General features: G+C 41.1%; 1 protein-coding gene across 2 annotated transcripts in view; it reads left to right on the top strand.

The window, feature by feature from the left end:
• TECRL (trans-2,3-enoyl-CoA reductase like) overlaps window positions 1-20,470 on the top strand; it is a 51,458-nt gene that overhangs the window by 14,753 nt on the left and 16,235 nt on the right. The window contains exons 3-4 of one of the 2 annotated variants that reach the window (XM_015861575.2): window positions 13,961-14,005; window positions 14,564-14,652. In XM_015861575.2, the coding sequence (XP_015717061.1) occupies window positions 13,961-14,005; window positions 14,564-14,652 (134 nt within the window). Of the gene's footprint in view, window positions 1-13,960; window positions 14,006-14,563; window positions 14,668-20,470 lie in introns of both variants that reach the window. The other variant, XM_015861573.2, reaches the window with a different exon arrangement.

Here is a 20,470-nt window from a genome sequence, read left to right as displayed (position 1 = left end):
CAGACTGCAGATATGGACCTTGCTCATAAGATGAAATGAGCAATAACATTGGAAGATCCCCCTTGTCTTGCTGCTGGGGAACAGAACAGTTTTTTTGGATGCTTTCTTTCTGCCACCTCCTAGTCATACACATCCAGCTCTCACTAGAGGCAGCAGGAGGAAAAGTGAGAGGAACAGCAAAGCGAGCAGCTGGGTGCCAAAGTTTGATGGCATTTCCCTTTATCCTTTATGAATTGCTGAGTTAGTAGTTTAGTGAGAGAGGCTAAATATACCTGAAAGCTACTAGATGTAAACATATGTATGGTGGGCCTTGAATTCTGGATACTGTGTGTGTGTTTGTAGAGAGCTCAATTTTGACGCCTTGCTTCTAGAATGGGAGCACATTTCTCCTTCTCTGTCTATGGAAAGCAGTGTGCTCCTTGTGATAAGGACTCATAGCCTAGAATGCCACTCATGTGGGATAAACAGGTCTGTATAGGGCTGTTAACTTGAACTGGGCTATTAAGTTGATTAGAAAAAGATGCAAAAGAATTGAGGGTAGCAAATAAAGGCCAAACAAACATAGGCTAGAAATGGAGCACCAAAGGAGCGCATAAGATTTAATGTTTCAATAAAAATATGTCCTCCCATCGCTTTGTGAAATGGTGTGCTTTTCTGCTTATACTCTTTTAAATCAATTTAAACTGGGTTTATATTGATTCAGCTTAAATCAGTTGATCACTGGCACAGAGACTTATCCCAATTTAACTATAATGAAGTTTTTAATGGATTTGGGGTAAAACGGCACAAGTTTGCATATAAGCCATCTTAATGGCACCTGTTTTCATATATAGAGGTACCTTACTTCTCAAATGCTTCCAGTGATGTAAGTGGAGCTGTGTATAAGGAAGACAAGAAACAGTGCAACAAAGCATAATACAAACCATGAACTGAATCTCTGACAGCATGGCCCTTTACAGCACATAGAAGGGCTGGCAAGTGCCTTCAATGCTTTTTCAGTCCTCAGTTTCTTAGTTCAATTCCCACTGTTCTAGTGAGTACACTGTGTCACAGTGTCCTGTGTCATTTCTTCCCATTCCAGCTCGTTGCTTTGATCTCTCTTTCCCAGCTCAGCCTGGGTATTATTGTTTCATGAGGTTACCCCCTTCTCCTTTTCCACTGGCAAAGAACAAACCTTTCCTTTTTTCTCTTTGTGTAGTTTGGGGGATGACAGCTTTCAGAATACAGTTCTTTTAGGCAAAAGCCACGAAGCGGCTGCAGCTGATCTGTGGATGCCTTTGGTTAGTGTCTATTTGTACTAGCTCATGCATTCATTTCTGTCATTTCATGTGTGCCCGACTCACATCTTCCCTATAATCTTTGCTAAAACACTCCTATGCGGACACCCTTACAGTCTCCCTGTCCTTGTATATTATCCTTTGATCACCCATGCAATTAAGCTTTCTCCTCAGCTGGTGTCTTGTCAGCCTTTCAGTGAGTGAGAGGAACCCCTGTGCAGCGATTTCACAAGCACCGTCTCTGTCACAGATCAGGTTTTGCTGCCTGATTGAAGTACAGAGGAAAAAGACTGAATTACGAATTGCAGCAGGGGACTGTTAATCATTAAATAAAAGAAACGGAATGCAAGTGACACATAACATGTTACTGCTCAGTAGTTTCTAAGTCAGTCAAACATTACTTTGGATCTGTATTTATATGAAAAAATACAGACTCAGAGATCCAGGAACTAATACGGAATTATTCCTCGGGTCTCATGTTAGCAAAACTCTCTCTACAGGAACAACCTCAGCCAAAGCTAACACTATTTTCTGTGGCGCTGAGTTCAACAGGGCAATCCCAGTCGTATCTCTGGAGATTCAGGGATCTATAAGCATTTAGTGGAGGTAACTATCTAAGACAAATGGCCCTTTCTGTGGGAATTCAAAGGCTTTCTCCAGACTGAAGAGCACAGGTTTGGTTTTTGGATCAGCCCCTGGGCATCGTAGCCACCGTGGCAGAAATGCACAGCACCATGGTCAGCACTGAACTGCAGTTCCTTTCTGGCCATTGCCTTCTGTAGCAGGTGGTAGATCCAGGCTGCCTTGCTTGTAGACTAAACTTTGCAAGCTTTTGTCCTTAGCAATAAATCTTCATCTTTAATTTATTCTTGTCTTTTCAAAACGTATTGGACCAGCAGAGGATATCTTACAGATAGAAAATGAAGAACTGTAGTAATAATAACACTAATCCAAGTATCACATAACTAAAATAAAATACATCTAGAACTATTAGTATAAGTATAATCACAAGGCAGTGATTTCAAGGAGTTCAGTATTTTCAAGGTTACTGCACAGGAGTTCCTGGAAAAGTTCTTGAAAGTGGAGGAAGAGCAGAAAGGAGGGGGGAAATAAGATCTTTGCAACACCATCACAAAATCTTGGACGCACAGGGAGGTAGCACAACTGTAACTACTCTTTGAAGTCAGAAGAGCAAGCTTAGGGAGATCAGAAACTGCCCTCCAGGCAGAAGCAGCAGGCAAATAAGGAAGGGCAGATGGGAGGAAACCTGGCGATGCACAGAAGGAAAAAGCAAAGCAGAAGCAAGAACTGAAAACAACACGTGCAGAATATCCCATCCTGCAGAGGGATTGGAAGTACTCAAGAAATAAGGAACACTGTAAACTGCTAGCTGTCTCAATAAGATGCTAACTTCTAATCACTGAGATCCGAATCTGCAGGTATCCCTTTCTAAGCTAGCAAATGTTACATAAAGCATGTTAAATAAGCAGCGTTGGTGAAAGTAAATCATTATGGAAGAAACTGTCAGTAGGTGGCACTCAAGAATAAACAGCATAATTTCTGGACGTTATGAAACTTTAGTGGTCTGCTGTACAGTCCTGTGACTGCTTCTTAAGATCCTGAAAGCTACATCCCCTGGAAAACCACTGAGATATCTTTTGTTGCTTTCCTCTGGAGAGGGGACAAGGAGAGAAGCAATGCAATTCCTGCTTCATGCTGGGAGCCTACCTCTCCTTCAGTATCCTCCATGCGAGCTGCTTGGCAATATGTTAAGATGCATTCATCTGTCAGATTTCAGCTGCTGTTCTCATCCTGCATATTCCATAGAATCATAGATTCATATAATGAGTTGGAAAGTACCTGTAAGGATCACTAAGCCCAACATTTGTCTTCTCACAGGACCACCCCAAAATCAGACTGTTTAACTATGAACATTGTCCAGATGTTTCTTGAACTATGTACTTTATATTTTCTGTATTTTTAATGGCATCTGAGAACTGGTAGCATGATTCTAAGTGAAAGGGCCTAAGGAAAAATTCTCTAGTTTGCAAGCCCTATGCTAAAATGCAAGAGCTGGATGCAGTACTGCTGTTGTAAAGGATGGCTGTTCTTTCCGCATCATGTAATTTCCTTCTAGAGAATGTCCGCAGTGTTAAACTGCAAGGCTCAAAGAGGTTGGGAAGGATGCTGTGGGGATTAGTCATTAAGAGCGGTATCAGTAAGAACGGTGACTGCTAAGCCACTGCATTGCCTACAGGCTCTGTACAATCAGGACTGCCTGATAACAGTCTTGCTGAGAACCTGCAGTTCCTCTGATTTCTCCACACTGTTTGTTACAGCTGGATTCTCAGGTTGAAGCAAGTAACGATATCTGTCAATTTTAATGCCTGGAGAGACTCATGTGCCATATGAATACACCTGCTGGGGACTTGGAGAAGCTGAATTATGCTATTTATGGCTCTCCCAATCTGACTTCCTAGTCCTGGCCTGTCAGTCAACCCTGCACCCTTCATGTGTCTCACCAACTGAAGAGACCCAAATAAATTATATCTAGGACACAGCACCCTCCAGAGGGATCCTTCTCCTGATCTATACTAGAACATCAGGCTTTGAAAAAGACAGTGTTCTGGAAACAGAGCCATGATCTTGTACTGTCCTGAGCTGCCTTGGGCCAGCAGCACTCTCTTTGCAGGAAGGCAGCTGCAAAATAGAGTTTCAAACAAATCTCAAAGTCCTTCCTCCCTGTTTTTATCCTACACAGTTCATACTACCTCAGAGACGCAGTTCGAATCCATAGATAAATGAATTTTCAATATCCTTCTGTGCAGGCTGTTTTACAGCAGAGCTCATGGGCCCAGCATTGCATCCCCAGCGCAGATTCACAGGACACACAGGGCTGGCAGTCACATCCACTGATTGTTTTCAATATCTTTTCTTCTCTCTGCATTCATAGCTCAACTAGAAATTAACACTGAAGGTGAAACACTAGGGATGGGAAGTTATTGCAAATGGGCAGAATGAAGTACAGTGATTTCATCTGGGTAAATTACTCATTCATCTGCATTGAACTCCAAAATGAAAATGACTAGATTAGGAGAAGGAAACACGATGAGATTTATTTCATTTTATAATTGATTTGTCTCTTGTCTTAGCCACACAGCAGATACTAATGGGAGACTAGATTACACTGAATTTAAGTATCCCTCAAATGACATAATTCTAAGATCTTTTTACTTCTCTGTGCCTGTTGACACCACTCACTTGACTAGAAACTCCTTGAATTTATTGCTACTGGTACGGTGAGCTCCATACATATTTAAACCCTTTACTTCTTCTTTTGCAAAGCTAAGCACAAAGTGAGCAACAGATCTTTCCATGGAAAATCAAGCAATCCCTGCCATCTTCCTCCCCAGCTCCCAGTCCAATCTGATCCATGAGTAAATTGCATCCTGTCTCTGTAGAGAACAGAAGCCTGAATTCTTGCCTTGGCATGCTGATGTAGCCAGGAGAACAGCCAGACCAGTCAGCTTCAGTTCTTATCTCCCCAGCAAGAAGTTTTGGGAGGATGACCTCTGAATCAGCTTATTCGTGGCACATCATCTGTGCAGATTTCTCCATATAAAATGCAACAGTCCATCTGTTGGCATAGACTTGTGTGGCTTTAATTTATGGTTTATCTGTCAAGGCAATTGCATCTGTAAGAGCTGGGAATATTTTCACTTCTTTTCTTATAGCTAGCCAGGAAATGAGCGTGGCATCACTGACATAACATAGTTAAAAGAAAGCAGAAGCCAAACTAAGTTAACTTAGTGATTTTCATCTTCAAAGCGACAAAAAATTTAGAGCTTCTACTTACACCTCAAATTGCAATCTCCCCACGCAATAGCATGGGAGTCACACTATTGACTTGGATGAATTTTGTGCTAGATGCTTTCTTCCTTTCAATCAAATGCAATTACAAAACAACAACAAAAACCCACACAACAATTTTGTCCTGTTTTCCAAAGGGAAAGACAGAGAATAATTCAGCTGCAGTCATAATGCTGTAGTTACCTGGTAGCCTTCCAGAAGAGACTGAAAACCAGACCATGCAGCCGCAGTGCTTGAACCTTATTAGTTACATAGGAGGAGATATTAAATCAGTCTGAGAAGTAAGTGATCAGACATCCCCTGAATTTTGTTTTCTGAAATATAACTGTGCTTATAAAGAATAATTTCACTTTGTTTTGTATTAGGAAACCAGTACAGTAACTAATACTACGGTTGAGATTTGGCTTATGCAGTTGATGCCATAGCAATGCACTTAACCACACATGACAACCTCAAGCAGCACTTCTAGGGTCAGATATTTCAAGCATTTTGGTCTTTAAAGATAACAATAAATGTCAGAGGGATGACTGGGGTGTTCAAAGTTTCCTAATTTGCTCTGAAATGAATTTATTATTTGGGACACAGATCATCGATGCTTAGTTTGAAACCAATGGGAGTCATGTTATTGACCTGGGTGAATTTTGTGCTAGACACTTTCTTCCTTTCAAGCTTCATTTTTTCATCTATAAAATAAGAACAATTAACCCGCCTTTCATCTACCTTGCACTCTTTTGTCTGTTTTGGCTGTGATCCCTAAGAACAGTTTGGGACAATTAATGATTTAAATATATGCCTAATGACCTATTGAACTGGAAGCAGCAAGGTGTCTATAACACAAAAGCTGGGCTATTCATTAAATGCTTGTGAAATAAGCTGATCCTTGTGGGATGGGGGGGAAGTGGTATTTCAAACCAATAATAGAAAAGTGCAAAGACCATCTGAAAACCTTTAACAGAAACTCAGATTTTTTTTCCTCTTTTTGGCAGATGCTTCATCTGAAGCTATGCTATTGCATTTCATTAGTGGGATTACAGATATCATTTCAGATGAATAACACAACGAAAGAAAAGGCAATGAATCTATAGAGATGTAGCTTGAAGCAGAACTGGTCCTCTCTGCTCTCTGGGATATTGTTCCCAGCTGAGATTTACAGGGCTCTAACAATGCATCACAAATGACATCCTATGTAAACAACTGGAGAACAAATGTGAGATGCTATTTAAATGCCTCATTAAGAAAAGGAAATTTCATAGCTAGATTCTTCGCTTTCCTTTTCTTTGCAGGAGATGCAATTGACAGATCTAGATGAGAAACAACTAAAATTGTTTATCAGAATTGCCTGCTATTACTTACAACGTGTCTTATTACAGTGCCTATGGCTCAACTGAGAAAAAGACAGTACAAGGCCCTAAAGAGAAGCAATCCAGGCCCTAGAGAATGTGCAATGTGCAGCTAAAATGAAGGACTATAGCCTACTGAACTGTAAATTGAAGATGCCAAAGTTGTTGTTGTTTTTGAAGAGCTTGTACCTTGATTCAAATTCTGGTATTATGATTTTATCTGAGCAACAGGCTTCCAAATTCAACCTGCTGCTCACCGCCACATTCATGTGGGTTAAACATTCATTGAAGGAATTCAAGATGAGCTCACCCCCAGTGGTTCTTTATGACTGTGAAAAGAATCTCATGGCCATTAATGAGATGCCTGCTGCTGATAGCAGGGTCTAGATCACTTCAGGGCTTTAAATGTGCTCTGTGTCTACATCAAGTGGTGTTTTTTTGTTGGTTTGTTTGTGCCAAGGCTTCTTACAGAAGTGAGCAAACATGCTGAGATAACAGAAGAGGAAGGAAATGTCTCATACTAGAATGAGAGGAACCTCGCGTGAGCAGGACAAGAGTTCAGGACCCTGTCTGCACCTCAGACGTGGCACATGTCACCCTGTAACAGTGATGTGTTAGCATTTGTTTGCTCTCTTATGTTCATACCCTGCTTATTTATTTTCCTATTTGAGCATAAGGAGAATGTCTAAGGACAATCAAAATAAGAAATCTTTCAAATAAAACTTGATATTTGCCATTATTTCAAGTTAATGAATGCAATTCATCAAAGACAAGAAGCTGAACAAATGATTTACAACGAAAGTAATATTGTAGTGGGGAGTTCTGCCTCTTTCTAAATTGTCCCCAAACCGCAATGATCCTGAATACATTTGCTGCTGGAAATAATTCACCATTGAAATAATCAATGTGCAAGTTATTCTGGGTTTGCAGCTCATTTGCTCACTGTGCTCATGTAAAATGCAGACTGGCCTCTCTCTGCGTGACTCCCACGGTTACAGTGTTAGTTAGGTGCCTGCTTCTAACTGCTCTTTGTACACCTACCCATTTCCTGCTCTCGCATTTAGTTATCTCCAGTATGCAGAGGGGGGAAGAGCAGTTTTCCAAGCCTCGTTAACTGTGCTTCTGAGGCACAGAAGCCTCCACTTAACCTAATTTAAGTGGTGGGATGGGAGAATTAAACCAGCTGAAATAAACTTCTCCTAGGGAGTGCATGGGGGGCATCACAGAGCTGCTGACTCATCTTTCTGATCCATTGCTGAAGCAGGGCAGCTCTGTGCTGCTTCTTCCTCGTGGCTTGTGGAGAAGCTACAACTTAGTCCTCTTATTAGTGGGGATTCATTTTCAGCATGGTGAATCTGGGAATGAATTTACAAGAATTTAATTTGCGCTGAGGAAGAAATCATGGCAGCTCAAATGTGTTCACTTGATTGTTGATGGCATTGGTGCAGCCATTAGATGAAAAATAAAATGCGGCTATTAAGGTTAGTGAGGGAATGCATGCTAATTAGATTAGAGGCTGGGGAGAGAGCTGTACAGTCACATACTGAAAGAAAATGATAATTCATTAGCATATTTTATTAGTTAATTGGCTAAGAACTGCTCTTAAAGAAGCACAGCTAGGGCTTGGGGTAGGAGTCTCCTCTACTCATTACATCTGAGGTAGATGCACAGATTAGTTTTTGAGCTATCTTTGCTGCACAAGATGAGCTTGTTGGACCCCCAGGTACTTCCTAAAGTGAGGAGACTGAGGTGATTTAGGCCTAAACCACCAAATACCAAGCTGTGTTTTTGGAAATCATACCTTGTTATACAAGCAGGCAAGACAAAGAAAGACCATTACCTTCTAGTCCCTGAAACACATAATTTGTCAATTGCATGTCCCTTAATGTGCAATTTCTCATGTTTGGGTCATTCGTTGCACAACAGTTAATCTGACAAAACTGTGTTTTTTATAAAATCACAGAATCATTAAGGCTGGCAAAGACCGCTAAGATTATTCAGTTCAACCCCATCCCATTCCCACCATGCCCACTAACCACATGCCTCTGTGCAACGTCTTCATTGTTCTTGAACACCTCCAGGGATGGTGATACCACTGCCTCCACGGGCAGCCTGTACCAGTGCATCACCACTCTTTCTGAGAGGAAATTTTTCTTAATACCCCACGCGAGCCTCCCTTGGCACAGCTTAAGGCCATTCCCTCTCATCCTATCACTGTCTCCAGGACAGAGGCTGACCCCACCTTGCCACAACCTCCTTTCAGGCAGTTGTAGTGATCTGAAAGGTCTCCCCTGAGCCTTTTCTTCTTCAGACTGAACAACCTCAGCTGCCTTTCATAAGACTTATTATAAGAAGATTTAAGAAGTCTTTAGGAAGATATAAGACTTTACTTAGGATGCGCTGCTGGAGCACCATGCTTCTGGCATCTCCTCACTTCCTTGCAGGAATTAGGGGTATTCCCTTATCTGTTTTCTTGTTTCTCTGTATTCTGCTCTGTGGTTGTGTGGTTGTTACTAATGAAACAAAAGACGAGCCTCACTCCCTTTCCTTGCCCATGCACATTAATTTAAATGCAATCCCACACACAAAGATCAAAATTAATTATAACATCTGTAGAAGGCTACAGGGAAAACTGAAATGCACAAGGCAAGTTTTTCTTTTCTTTTTTTCTTAATTATTCGAATATGCATATAAATATTGTCTGCATTCTTGCTTGCTTTTAGTTTCTGATGCTTTTTCCTTGTCTAAATTTTCAGTTAGTTTCAGTGTCAAGCTGTTTGAGATGGAAAATTGAAAGCTTAATCCGCTAGTGACAGAAATCGACCTCTAAATGACAAATAATATTCTGTATGCTACTAACAGCAATTGATCTTCATTACTAAAAACTATGCTGACTCTTAAGAAATTTGTCTGTTATTACCCAATCGGAATATAGCTAAAGTCTGAGGACCTTTTTTAGGAAAAAGAAATGCACAGGAGTGGCTTACTGTTGGTAGAGCCAAGATCTGCTGGCATTAGTTTGGCCTGCCCATGGCTTGCTCTCCCAGTGCAAGCAGTGTGTTCACAGCTAGGGGCACTGATGTGTCATATAAGATAGAAGAAATAAATGATCAAACCACACCTTTTCCAAATGTCACGTTCTTAAGAAAGTGGTTATTTGTGTTGCCATAGCAGCTAGCAGTCAAGGTGCCTTTGGAAAACACCTGGCCAAAAATCTTAACTGGAAAGCTTGCAAATGAAACAGATCATAGAATCATAGAATTGCTCAGGTTGGAAAAGACCTTAAAGATCATCAAGTCCAAACGCAGCCTAACCATACTACCCTAACCCTAACAACCCTCTGCTAAATCATGTCCCTAAGCACCACAGAAAAAATGGAAGCTGAAAAAGAAAAGGGATTTATCCCTGGGCCCAGAGCCATTAACACCAGCACCCATTTCATTCCCCTGCTGAGATTATACTGAATTGGACATGCTGAGCCTGCTCTTTCTGCAGACTTCCCATAGAAACACAGATCTTGTTCAAGATCTCGCTCCCTCTCAGAACATTCTGAGGTGCAGCTACAATGAAAAACAAAGCCTTGACAAAGACCCTGGATCCAGTAGGCACCTTTGGAGGGTCAGCCCCATGCTGTCAAGACCTAGCAAGGGGTGGAAGCAGCATCTGGTTTTTCACCTGGCCCCACTAGCCCAGTTTTGCACCAGTACAGTACTCAGCAGTTGTCATTCATTACAGTGAAAGTAAGCACAGTAATACCTTCAGATACTTTCTTTCTGGGTCTTGTGGCCCAGTTCATGTGCCTTGCTTACTGCCTTCAAGCTCAAGAATCACTCACATGCAATGCTCGCACAACAAATCCCACAGCCTTTTCTTCCAAACCAAAGCAGAATACAACAGCTTCAAGTCATTTCAGCATCCAGCATCCTGCTGTCAGCTCTGCGAAGCAAGGGCAGGCAAACCTCAGTGCAGCAAGGCTGTGACTGTCAGCATGTTGATAGCTTTCTGTTCCTGAGAGTGCTCAAACACAGCTGCTCCAACCCAGACAAAGCACATTTGTGCTGCTTAAGGTCATAGACACAGAATGACTATATTTGTTCAGCATTTACTTTTCAAAGAAAGACCTCAGGAAGTTAGTTTTCATATAAACTGTGTGTCACTATATCTGCCTTCATATGCTACATACAAAAACACTTTCTCCTCCACAGCAGTATGTGAGTATTTTTTAGCAACCTTTTATTCCTGCAAGACGTATCAAAATGACATGGATAAGGTGATGAGCACATTTCAGGCACGCTCAGTTCATACAGGCAAGGTTACATTCCCCAGCTAATGCCTGGCCTTTGGTGACCATGTAAGGCTATTGGTGCTGCAGTGTTCCCCAGAATTTCCTGTACTTCTGCAAATTTAAGCAACACGCTGCTGCTGATTGATTACAGTAATTTTGTTGTTCACATCATCCTATTCATATCACAGCAGGTATTGCTTGTAATTATTAACCCTATTTGTTATAAGAGATGCATGGGTAGCAAAAAACAATGAGAAGCAAACAATTTAACAGATAATAAAATTAGCTGTTCACGGAAAGTCACTTTGCTAATTATCTCTAAACTATGTCCATCAGCTCCTATTAGCATTTCTTAGGCTCCTCATTCCCCAGAGGAACAGCTTTTGCAGGGCTGAGTCCAAAAGAACGCACTTAATTTCCCAGCAGGAGAGATCCTCCTGTATTTCTGTCAGCCTTTGCTGTTACACAGGTCCACAAAACTTCGTAAATACTCTGTGATAAATAGGCATTTGATCATGTAATTAACTACAGAACAGGTACTGAACTGAGGCACTGGCAACTGGGTGCGAGATGGAAGCTGTCATTTTAGTAAGTGTTCAGATGGTTGTTCTATAGCACATCTTTTTATCTCCATTATTAGTAGGTGGTTACATTCGTTGGATTCGCTCAAACTAAAGGTGGCCGTTTGCTTTTACATATCCTTCCTTCAGCTGGCTTAGGTTTAAGTTTCGGATTTAAATACTGGCAGGTACAACAAAGAACTTGTCTCAAATCAAACAGTTTTCTTCACATTCCTTTTTAAAAACAGAACACAAAGAACCAACTCAGTGCTCACTTTATTTACCTCACCATCACTTTCCAAGAAAATATAATCATCTGCTCTTGTGTTGGAAAAATCAAAATGTTTTAAGGTAACAGCATCAAAAGTTTTTTACTTTTTCAGAACAAATATTTGGCTTTTTCTGTTTTGGACTAAAACATCCTAAATTGGTTTCACAGCTTTCATCCAAGTGTGAAATGCTGAGCCCAAATCATGAACTCCGCAGACAGGAACAGAGTAACAATGCTGATCCCAAGGAACACACAGGGAACGTGACCCCTTGAGGATGCCGAAATCTCATGTACTCTCACTGTAGTAGAGAGTAGATAATAATTCACGACTATGCATCCTTGGCATCAAGGGAAAGTGTTCAGTGCTCCAGGCCAGGTTGGATGGGGCCCTGGGCATCCTGATCTGGTGGGCAGCAACCAGCCCATGGCAGAGGGTTGGAACTGGGTGGGCTTTAAGGTCCCTTCCAAACCAAGCCATTCTGTGATTCTATGAAAATTTTAATAAGAATAAACTGGGAAGTAAATACTACTAAAAGTAAATTCCCTGGAAAAAAGAAACCTCCCAGCTTCAGCTGGAAGCAAGAGGAGTTTTGCCAGATGTGGGAATGCAGACTGGCTGTCAAGCATTGCACACAGCTGCATCTATTTCTTTGTCTTTAATGAGTGCTTGGTTACTCTATCTGGAGTACAGGCACTTGTGAACTCCTGCTGATGGTAGGTGAGGCTAATCCGCCAGCTCCTACTGGGTCCAGGTATTGGAGAGAGCCATCAAGCCCCTGTTCTGACAGGCATTAGCAAGAATTAATTGGTGTGCTGATTAGACACCTAATTTAGCTGCTTCAGACACTGAATTTAGCTTAATCACAACAATCAATTCCAGGTCCTTCCAGCAAAATACACACAGCATCCTATGCATGGCCTTTAAATCTGAGACAGAGCATTGTGATAAGAGTGGCACTGCAGACAAGCAGCAGCAAAGGCATTCTCCCATCTGACTGAATCTTTGAGTATGTTCGAAAATAATGGTGCACTCAGGCTAAAACACTGGGAATGTGGGATGACATGCTTAAACACAACCTTTATTTGCCACTGTGCAGATTACGGTTCATACCTAAAAGCATGTTCCCCCAGGACTAGGTAAATTGTCTTTTATTGAAACATACTGTAGTATGAGTTAGGGGTGTTGACGGGAAGATTCCAGTTTAGCAAAGGTGCACTGCATTTCAGGATCCCACATAACTACTGATATCTGCTATCCTGGAGCAAACAATATCTTCCTTGACAAGTTAGACAGCTGCTCTTTCTCTGTCTTCCTTCTGTTATCTTTAATAGCCATGGATTGCTTTGGAACTTTGGAAAAAAGAAAGTTTATGCCTTACTTGATGGCTGTGTATCACATCCTGCTATTAGTACTGGTTCACAGGTTCATCTAATACCCATTCTTCCCTACGAAACTCACACTTAGCCCAAGTGCTTTTGAAATGAGAGTGTGCTAGATTAGCTGGTCCTCACCTGCCCCAGGCTGCTCCCCTCCAGTCTGCACAGCCTCTTAAACATAGGTACCACACAGAATGGGAAAAGTTAATAGTTTGCATTGCCACCATCTTTTCTGCAATCTTTCTCTGGTACTTACTTGCTCTGGCACTGAGAAACACAAATGAAGCTACAGATTGCTACCTCTTTGAACAAACTGACTGGTTTCCATCCAAAATCAAACGGCATCTTATAGCAACCTCCAACTGTTATTGTGCATCTAAGAGCAGCCTTGAAACTAGACCACTCAAAAAGCTGCTTCTAGAGAACGTTTTTAAGCCATGTGTATCATGGAAATCATGTGTGTGTCAGCATGACATACCCAGATGCCTCTGCTTTCTGTGCCACTACCTGCCTAATGGGATTACTGACTAGAGAATCTGTGACTAAGAAATAGCACTATTTGTGTATTCCTAGTCAGATCTTATATTCTTAAACCACCCCTATGGACTGGCTGGTACAAAAAGCATCATGTTAGGAGTAGAAGCTAGACCGACTCCATTTGAAATGGATTTCTGGCCAATATTGTAAGCAATATAGTCTTTATTCTTCACAGTGGTGCATGCACACTGTGTTTTTCATGTGCTAACAAAGAGAATGGCCCATCCAGCACTTGGCTGGGGAAAACAGATTTCTGCTCAAACTGTATGTATGTACTCTGCATTTCTCCTAGCTCTCTTTTGCTCTCCTTGTATAGTTAACAACCAAAGAGATGATTTTTTAAACCTCATTTTTGCAGCCATCCGCTATAAGGTATACTAGCAAGGAGAGAAATTTAGACCACACGCCATGAAATTAACAGCCATGCTTTGTGATTTGAACAGGTCCCCAGTGGTACCCTTCCCGTGTTGGCCTGCAACTGGAACGCAGTAAGTATTCATTCAGATGTTAAAAATGTCCAACATACTATTAAGCCCTTGGCAAGTTTGCCCAAGAACTTGCATTCATCGCAATGATAGTGCCACCAATTGTAAAATACCTTAAAAACAGAAATGCTCAGGCAAAAACTATCCAAAGTCATCAGTGACCAAGAGGCTGTGTAACATTGTCTTTCCCATAAGTCTTGCAAGACAGAATTAAAAGTAATCTATGAGACTGTGTGTCTCTGATGGTCTAGATAGCATCGAAACAGTTCCTGTGCGTTGCCACCCAGTGTCATGTCAGCCTCATTCTTTTGTTAAAAAGAGGGAAGAAAAGCTGTCATAGAAATACTATAAGCTACTAACTAGGAAAATAAGCACCACGTCACCTAAATACATCAGAAAACAATCTGTGCCTTTTACATTTGAGGCACAGTCGGTATAGTTCAGCACGAAGAAAAGGGTTCAGCTATTTGACCATTAGCAGGGCAGCTCATGCATTATAATAAACCACTGAACAGATGTGTGCTGTTTGTGCCATTTTCTCTTCCCTTTTTGTCATTCCAGATGGGCCCTATTTGAAGGATTCTGTTAACATTCAAAGCCTTGCAGCGTCCTCCATCATTACACTGTATTTTACAGACCTGGGTCAGCAGGTCGGTTGGACCACAGTAAGTATGTCCTTGTAAAAATCAGCATGACACGTCTTAGTGTACAATGTCTTGTAACATCAAATTGCTCCAGCTTCCTCAGCCTGTCCTTCCCTACGTCAAATAGCGTAATTACTTTTTCCACAGTCTGAATAGAATTAAATTGATATTAAACCAAGTTATCAACATGCTAACTCTAACATTCAATTAAAGATTAGAAAATGGCCGTACCAATATTGCCCAAGGGAAACAAAAAGAATCAATTTAAAAAAAAAAAACATTTTTAGCTTATCTAGGGTTTATATGCCTGTGTAGGACCTGTTGCCAAATACATTCATTTGCTTCAAGGCTCCTGTGGAAGTTATTAAAAAACAAATAAAATACGGATTTCTGGTAATCCTCTTACTAAAGTAGGAAAATTATTGCATGCGACCATCTTATTCTTTGCTTACCCCAAGAATGGTTACGAGAGAGTAGCAAGGCCAAGGATCTCAGGCAGAATATGCTCAGGAGTGTTACGACTTTAAGTGGTCTGCAGATGATAGCACCTTTTTCCTCTCACTACGGTTTAACAAGTATTACTACAGGTCACTTGGATAAATGGACATGCTCCTTATCAATTAACCAGGACATCCAAGGTGGATGTCACTGCTGGAATAGCTCCTGACTTAGAGGAGAAAGAGCTTCTGGATCAGCGCTAGGATATCACATATCCATCTGTCCTGCTGAAGGTCACATATGTTTTTCACTCACCAGGTTAGCACATAGCTCCCAGGGCCGCAGTCTCTCAGTTTTCACCCTCAAGAATAAGAACATGACCCATATTTATCTTTCCTAGCTTGAAGACAGGACTGAAATCCACAAGTGGTGACAATCAGTTTATAAAGCAGAACCGGAGTAGATTATACTCTGAGACATCTACCCGTTTCAGTAGAGAGATATGCATTTACCAAGGCTGAGGCTTTCTCCCACTGATTTCATGGGGGCATACTGATTAATGATAATTGAGATCCCTCATCCCCTTACAACTATCCCACCTCTGCTATAGCCTTTTGAAGTATCCCTTATGGAAAAACAACTAAGCAGTTTCCTTGCAGAGCAAGGAGTGGGAATAGTGTGATCTCCTGATTGCTGAGACTAAGGAATCTGCACAAACCTTATTTATTCTCTCCTTTCCTGATGGTTTATGTAGCAGTAGACAGTAACATAACTACAGCTTAATATTGCATTATAAATAGAGCAGTTATGTCTACACACCGATACTGCAGGCAGTGGCATTTTTTTAATGATCCGATCTGTGTGTGCAAAAAGTTGACTGTGCTTTTCTGAATGCTCATCCTACCCCATTCTGTTCCACATTCTAAATTGTCTTCATTCATCAGGAGAAATCTTCTTCCTAGCCACGTCATTTAGCTTAAATAGAAGAGAGATTTTATATTATAGCTAGTTTACAGCAATAGAGAAAGAGTTCATAAAAGACTGTATTTTTACAGTTGCAATTAAGAATGTATTTGTACACAGGATGTATAGTTTTACTGCTATTATTACCGTGCTTAGAGCTCCCATTCAAACCCCCTTGCTGTTCCATCAGATTTATGCACACAGGGACAGGTTTGATTTAAAAGGCTGACATTTAAATAAACAAGGCATAGAATAAAAATACTTCTTCCTCATCAGCAAAATGATAGCTGAAGTACAAAGGGCCACATTTGGGTCTGCAGTTTAAATATAGACACAGAAGCATATGGAGATGTGCTGCTGCTCCAAGGGATGATGCACTGGACGTGGATCTGGCTGGGGGAAAACAGCACAGTGATGGAACTTCTGGGGCTTCTCATCTTACTGGGGATCATACATGGGGTGGTTACCTGAGAAACAAGAACACCAAGTTCCCAATTCATATAATCACAGAATGGTTTGGGTTGGAAGGGACCTCAAAGACCAGCTGGTTCCAACCTCCCTGCTATTGACAGGGCTGCCTCCAACCAGGTCAGGCTGCCCATAGCCCCATCCACAGCAGCCTTGAACATCTACAGGGAGGGAGCATCCACAACCTCTCTGGGCAGCCTGTGCCAGAGCCTCACCGCTTTCTCAGTAAAAAACTTCCCCCTGACATGCTTTCTTTTTTGTAAAACAAGTATTAGCTGAAGCACACAATTCTCTTCCGTGCAAGTGTTATCAATTCCATGACTCCACCTGGGGGGCATACCTGAGGTGTGCTATCTGATGCTGCAGAGACATGACTGAGAGCTGAGTTTACAGAGCTCTTCTGTATGTCTCCTGCAGAGACTGTACTCCCACAGGTGCTGGAAATTCCCACCACTGGAGTGATGGGCTTTAGTTTTTAATCTCTGTCCAATTCGGGGCCTAAGCATGTTTGACAGAGACCTCTTTTCATATATTGCAATGCAGCAGGTGACTTCTGAAAACATTACTGACATTTTACTGCTAGAAATGCATACTACTGCTCTAGTCAAAAGGAAAAAAGAAAGCCATTCTTCCTCCTGAAACTCAGGCTCGTGCTAAAGCTTTCCTCATTTGAGCAGCAATTGCAGTTTGTGATTTATCAGCTTCTGTTTTTCAGTTGCTGCCTGGGCAGGCTACCAGAAGGATTGAAATAGAGCTGAGAAAACAGCACAGAACTGTGAAAAATATATTTTACCTCCACGTCTGTGAATTTTGTAAGAAAGATTAACCCTGAAACACACTACTTCAGTAAATATTTTTTGTAACTGAGTTAAAATTAGGGATTGCTTAAATACTTTGACTCCTGGGAGCCTTAAAATACTGACGCTGGCAGCAGAACTGCTCCATTTGCTTAGACTGCAGCTCAGTTTGTACATATTTTTCCTCGATGTTTGCACAGCACCCCTCGTATACACACTATCAACCCTGCTTATATGATTGATTCCACACAGCTCTGTGCTACACACAAATCATCAAGAGAAAAATTTTTATTCTGAGTTACCACTTCAATAAATTTCTGTTTGTGTAAACCATAATGATGCTATGATGGTTGGACTCAATGACTTCAGTGGTCTTTTCCAACCATAATGATTCTATGATAAAACTGGCTGAAAAAAAAGGAAAAAAGGAACCATATTTAGGAGGTTTAGGATTATAGAATCATAGAATCATAGAACTATCCAGGTTGGAAAAGACCTTGAAGATCATCAAGTCCAACCACAGCCTAACCAGTACCCTAACTCTAAAAACTCTACACTAAATCATATCCCTGAGTACCACATCCAAACAGCTCTTAAACACAACCAGGGATGGCGATTCAACCACCTCCCTGGGGAGCCTATTCCAGTACCTAACTACTCTTTCTGTAAAGAAGTTCTTCCTAATATCCAACCTAAACTTGCCCTGGCGCAACTTGAGGCCATTTCCCCTTGTATATATTATATAAATTGTTTTGTTTTTCTGAAGTAATTTCAATCTTTTTTTTTTTTTTTGAAATGAAAAAAGAATCTGCTCAACTTGGAGATGTAGAAACTAATACCTAAGCCTGAGAGGTCTGGGGAACTTAGAGGAGTGGGAGGTCTGGGACTCAGTGGGAAGAAAATAAATGAAAGAAAACTTGAAAGATCACTGGATCATTGCTTAGGAAAGAATGTGAGCTCAAGTTAGGAGAGAGAGATGAGGGTATATAGGATATATAGGTGGAGAATGTATTTCTCACTGGGCACTTAATAGACCTTGCATATTTTGTGGCCAATTCAAATACAGCTGTGGGACAGGATCCTCTCATCTGAGTAAGCCTTCCACAGAACTGTGAGTGCCAAGGAAACAGAACAGGTGGGTCCATGCAAATCTGTTAGCAGCTTAAGAACGGCTACAATGCAGACTGCCAAAGTGAAAGAACTTCCCAAACCTTTTCTGGTTGCTTAACCCCTTGGATCAATAGAGAAGTTAATCACAGAAAACCTCCAGAAAAAAAAAAAAAAAAGAAAAAAAAAAAGCCAGTTTTCCTCTACATTTCCAGCCGTAATTATTTGTAATACAATACAGTACAGCTAGCAGTCTGTGTCTGGCAGAAGTTTCTGCTGGAACACAAGACACTGTGCACAGTGAGCGTTGCTTTACCTTGGTACACCTGTCAGTCTTGAGCTGTTTGGAATCAAGTTCTGGGAACTTGCACAGCACTGTAACTTTTCACAAAGGCAAACTACCCACACAAGATTGTTTTTATTTTTCATTTAATTAAGTCTAATAGCTTCCAACCTCTGGGGTTATCGAAAGAGAACAGCTTGCATTTGCATTTCTTGCCTTTTATTATGTATTTTTTTTTTGTGCTTTTCCTTGGGCCATATATATTTGTGGCTTTATGCTACTGCCCAGTGGCAGCACAAAATGAACTGATAAAGGAAAAGGAGACCTTTTGTTTGCTGATGTGGTGCAACTGGTTGATTGGGATTGCTCAGATGCTGTTTCTAATAAGGCAAACAGTACTGTGATTCTATCTCCTGGTCTCGGCAACAAATGCCACCAGCTTGTGATGAACCATGCCAGGACATCCATTCTTCAGCCACCAAAGGGAGCTGGAGAGCTACTAAGAAAACTAACTGTAAGAGAGGCAAATGCTTTAGTTGAGCAGAGCACAGGATGCATAACCCATGGTTAGGTGTCTAATACCCTTGAGTTTTTACTGCTTAAAGTGCAAAGAGGAGGTAGAGGGAATTTGTTAAACATAAAAAAGAGCAAGCTGGGTTTTCTTTTGGTTTTGTTTTGTTTTTTTCAGTTATACACAGCTTGATGCTTACATCAATTCTGCTGCTAACAGAGCCAAGGGCGACTTCATGTATGGTGCTGATAAGTGTAGCCCCTCTCCTGTGTGTAATCAGAGAAACAAGGGACATCTACAACTTATCAGTCTATACACAAAACTGTGAGAAGCTTTAGTCCCTCTAATAAATGCTAAGTATATCAAAATTGGTTTGTACAGAGAAGTTTTGTCCAGCCCCGCACTGTGGGTGGGGAGAGCACAAAGAGGAGTGAGATTCTTTGCCCACCTTGTGTGATGACCTTGACTGAATTTCTCTGTATCTCACATTCCATCTCTGTGCCAAAAAAACAACAGTATTTTCCTCTTTTACAAAGTGCTTTGAGGCTTCTAAATGAAAGGAACTGTGGAAGAGCTAATTGAGGTTATTAGTAACAGCCAGGTGTTTAAAAGCACCATTTCATTCAGATTTCTACATAGCAGATGATGAATACACATTTTAGGGCAGATTTTAGTGAAGACAGCTCAGACTTGGGAGAAAAGATGGGAGGAAGCAGTGATTTCCTCAGTCTTTTCCCTTGGAGGAAGCACAGGCTCAGGTAGCAGCACCATCTATCACTGTTTACTCTCCAGCTCCCGAGTCAGCTGCAATTTGCCTATAAAACCCTACAGCAAATCCATTCCTATTCTCTGGTATTTGCAATAAATACTGCAATGCAACCTTAAATGCTCGTAAATACTGAGTCACTGCAAAATCTGCCCAGATGAGGGAAGCTTTAGGTGTCTCTGTGTGCACTGTTCAACTTTTGTAGAATGTATCATTCAGCTCCATGAAAACTGGATCAAAAATCAGTGAATATTGAAGAAGCCCTTAAGGATTTTACTACCTGATTTTACTGCTGCTGAGGATTTTTTGCAGATTTGAAAATACAACAAATTTTAAAAGGCAAAGATTTAAAGATGAAGTTAAAACGATGCCATTATTATCCCCAGGTAACTATATGACCTTTAATGAGATACCACAGAATACAAAGTAGAAATAATGAAGTTTCTTAATGATTATTAGCTCAAGAATACATAAGGCTGAAATTGTACGAC

The sequence above is a fragment of the Coturnix japonica genome, chromosome 4 (genome assembly GCF_001577835.2).
Source record: "Coturnix japonica isolate 7356 chromosome 4, Coturnix japonica 2.1, whole genome shotgun sequence".
In the NCBI taxonomy this organism is placed as follows: domain Eukaryota; kingdom Metazoa; phylum Chordata; class Aves; order Galliformes; family Phasianidae; genus Coturnix; species Coturnix japonica.
The sequence above is the reverse complement of the archived record's forward strand: the minus strand, read 5'-3'. Positions and strand labels throughout refer to the sequence as shown.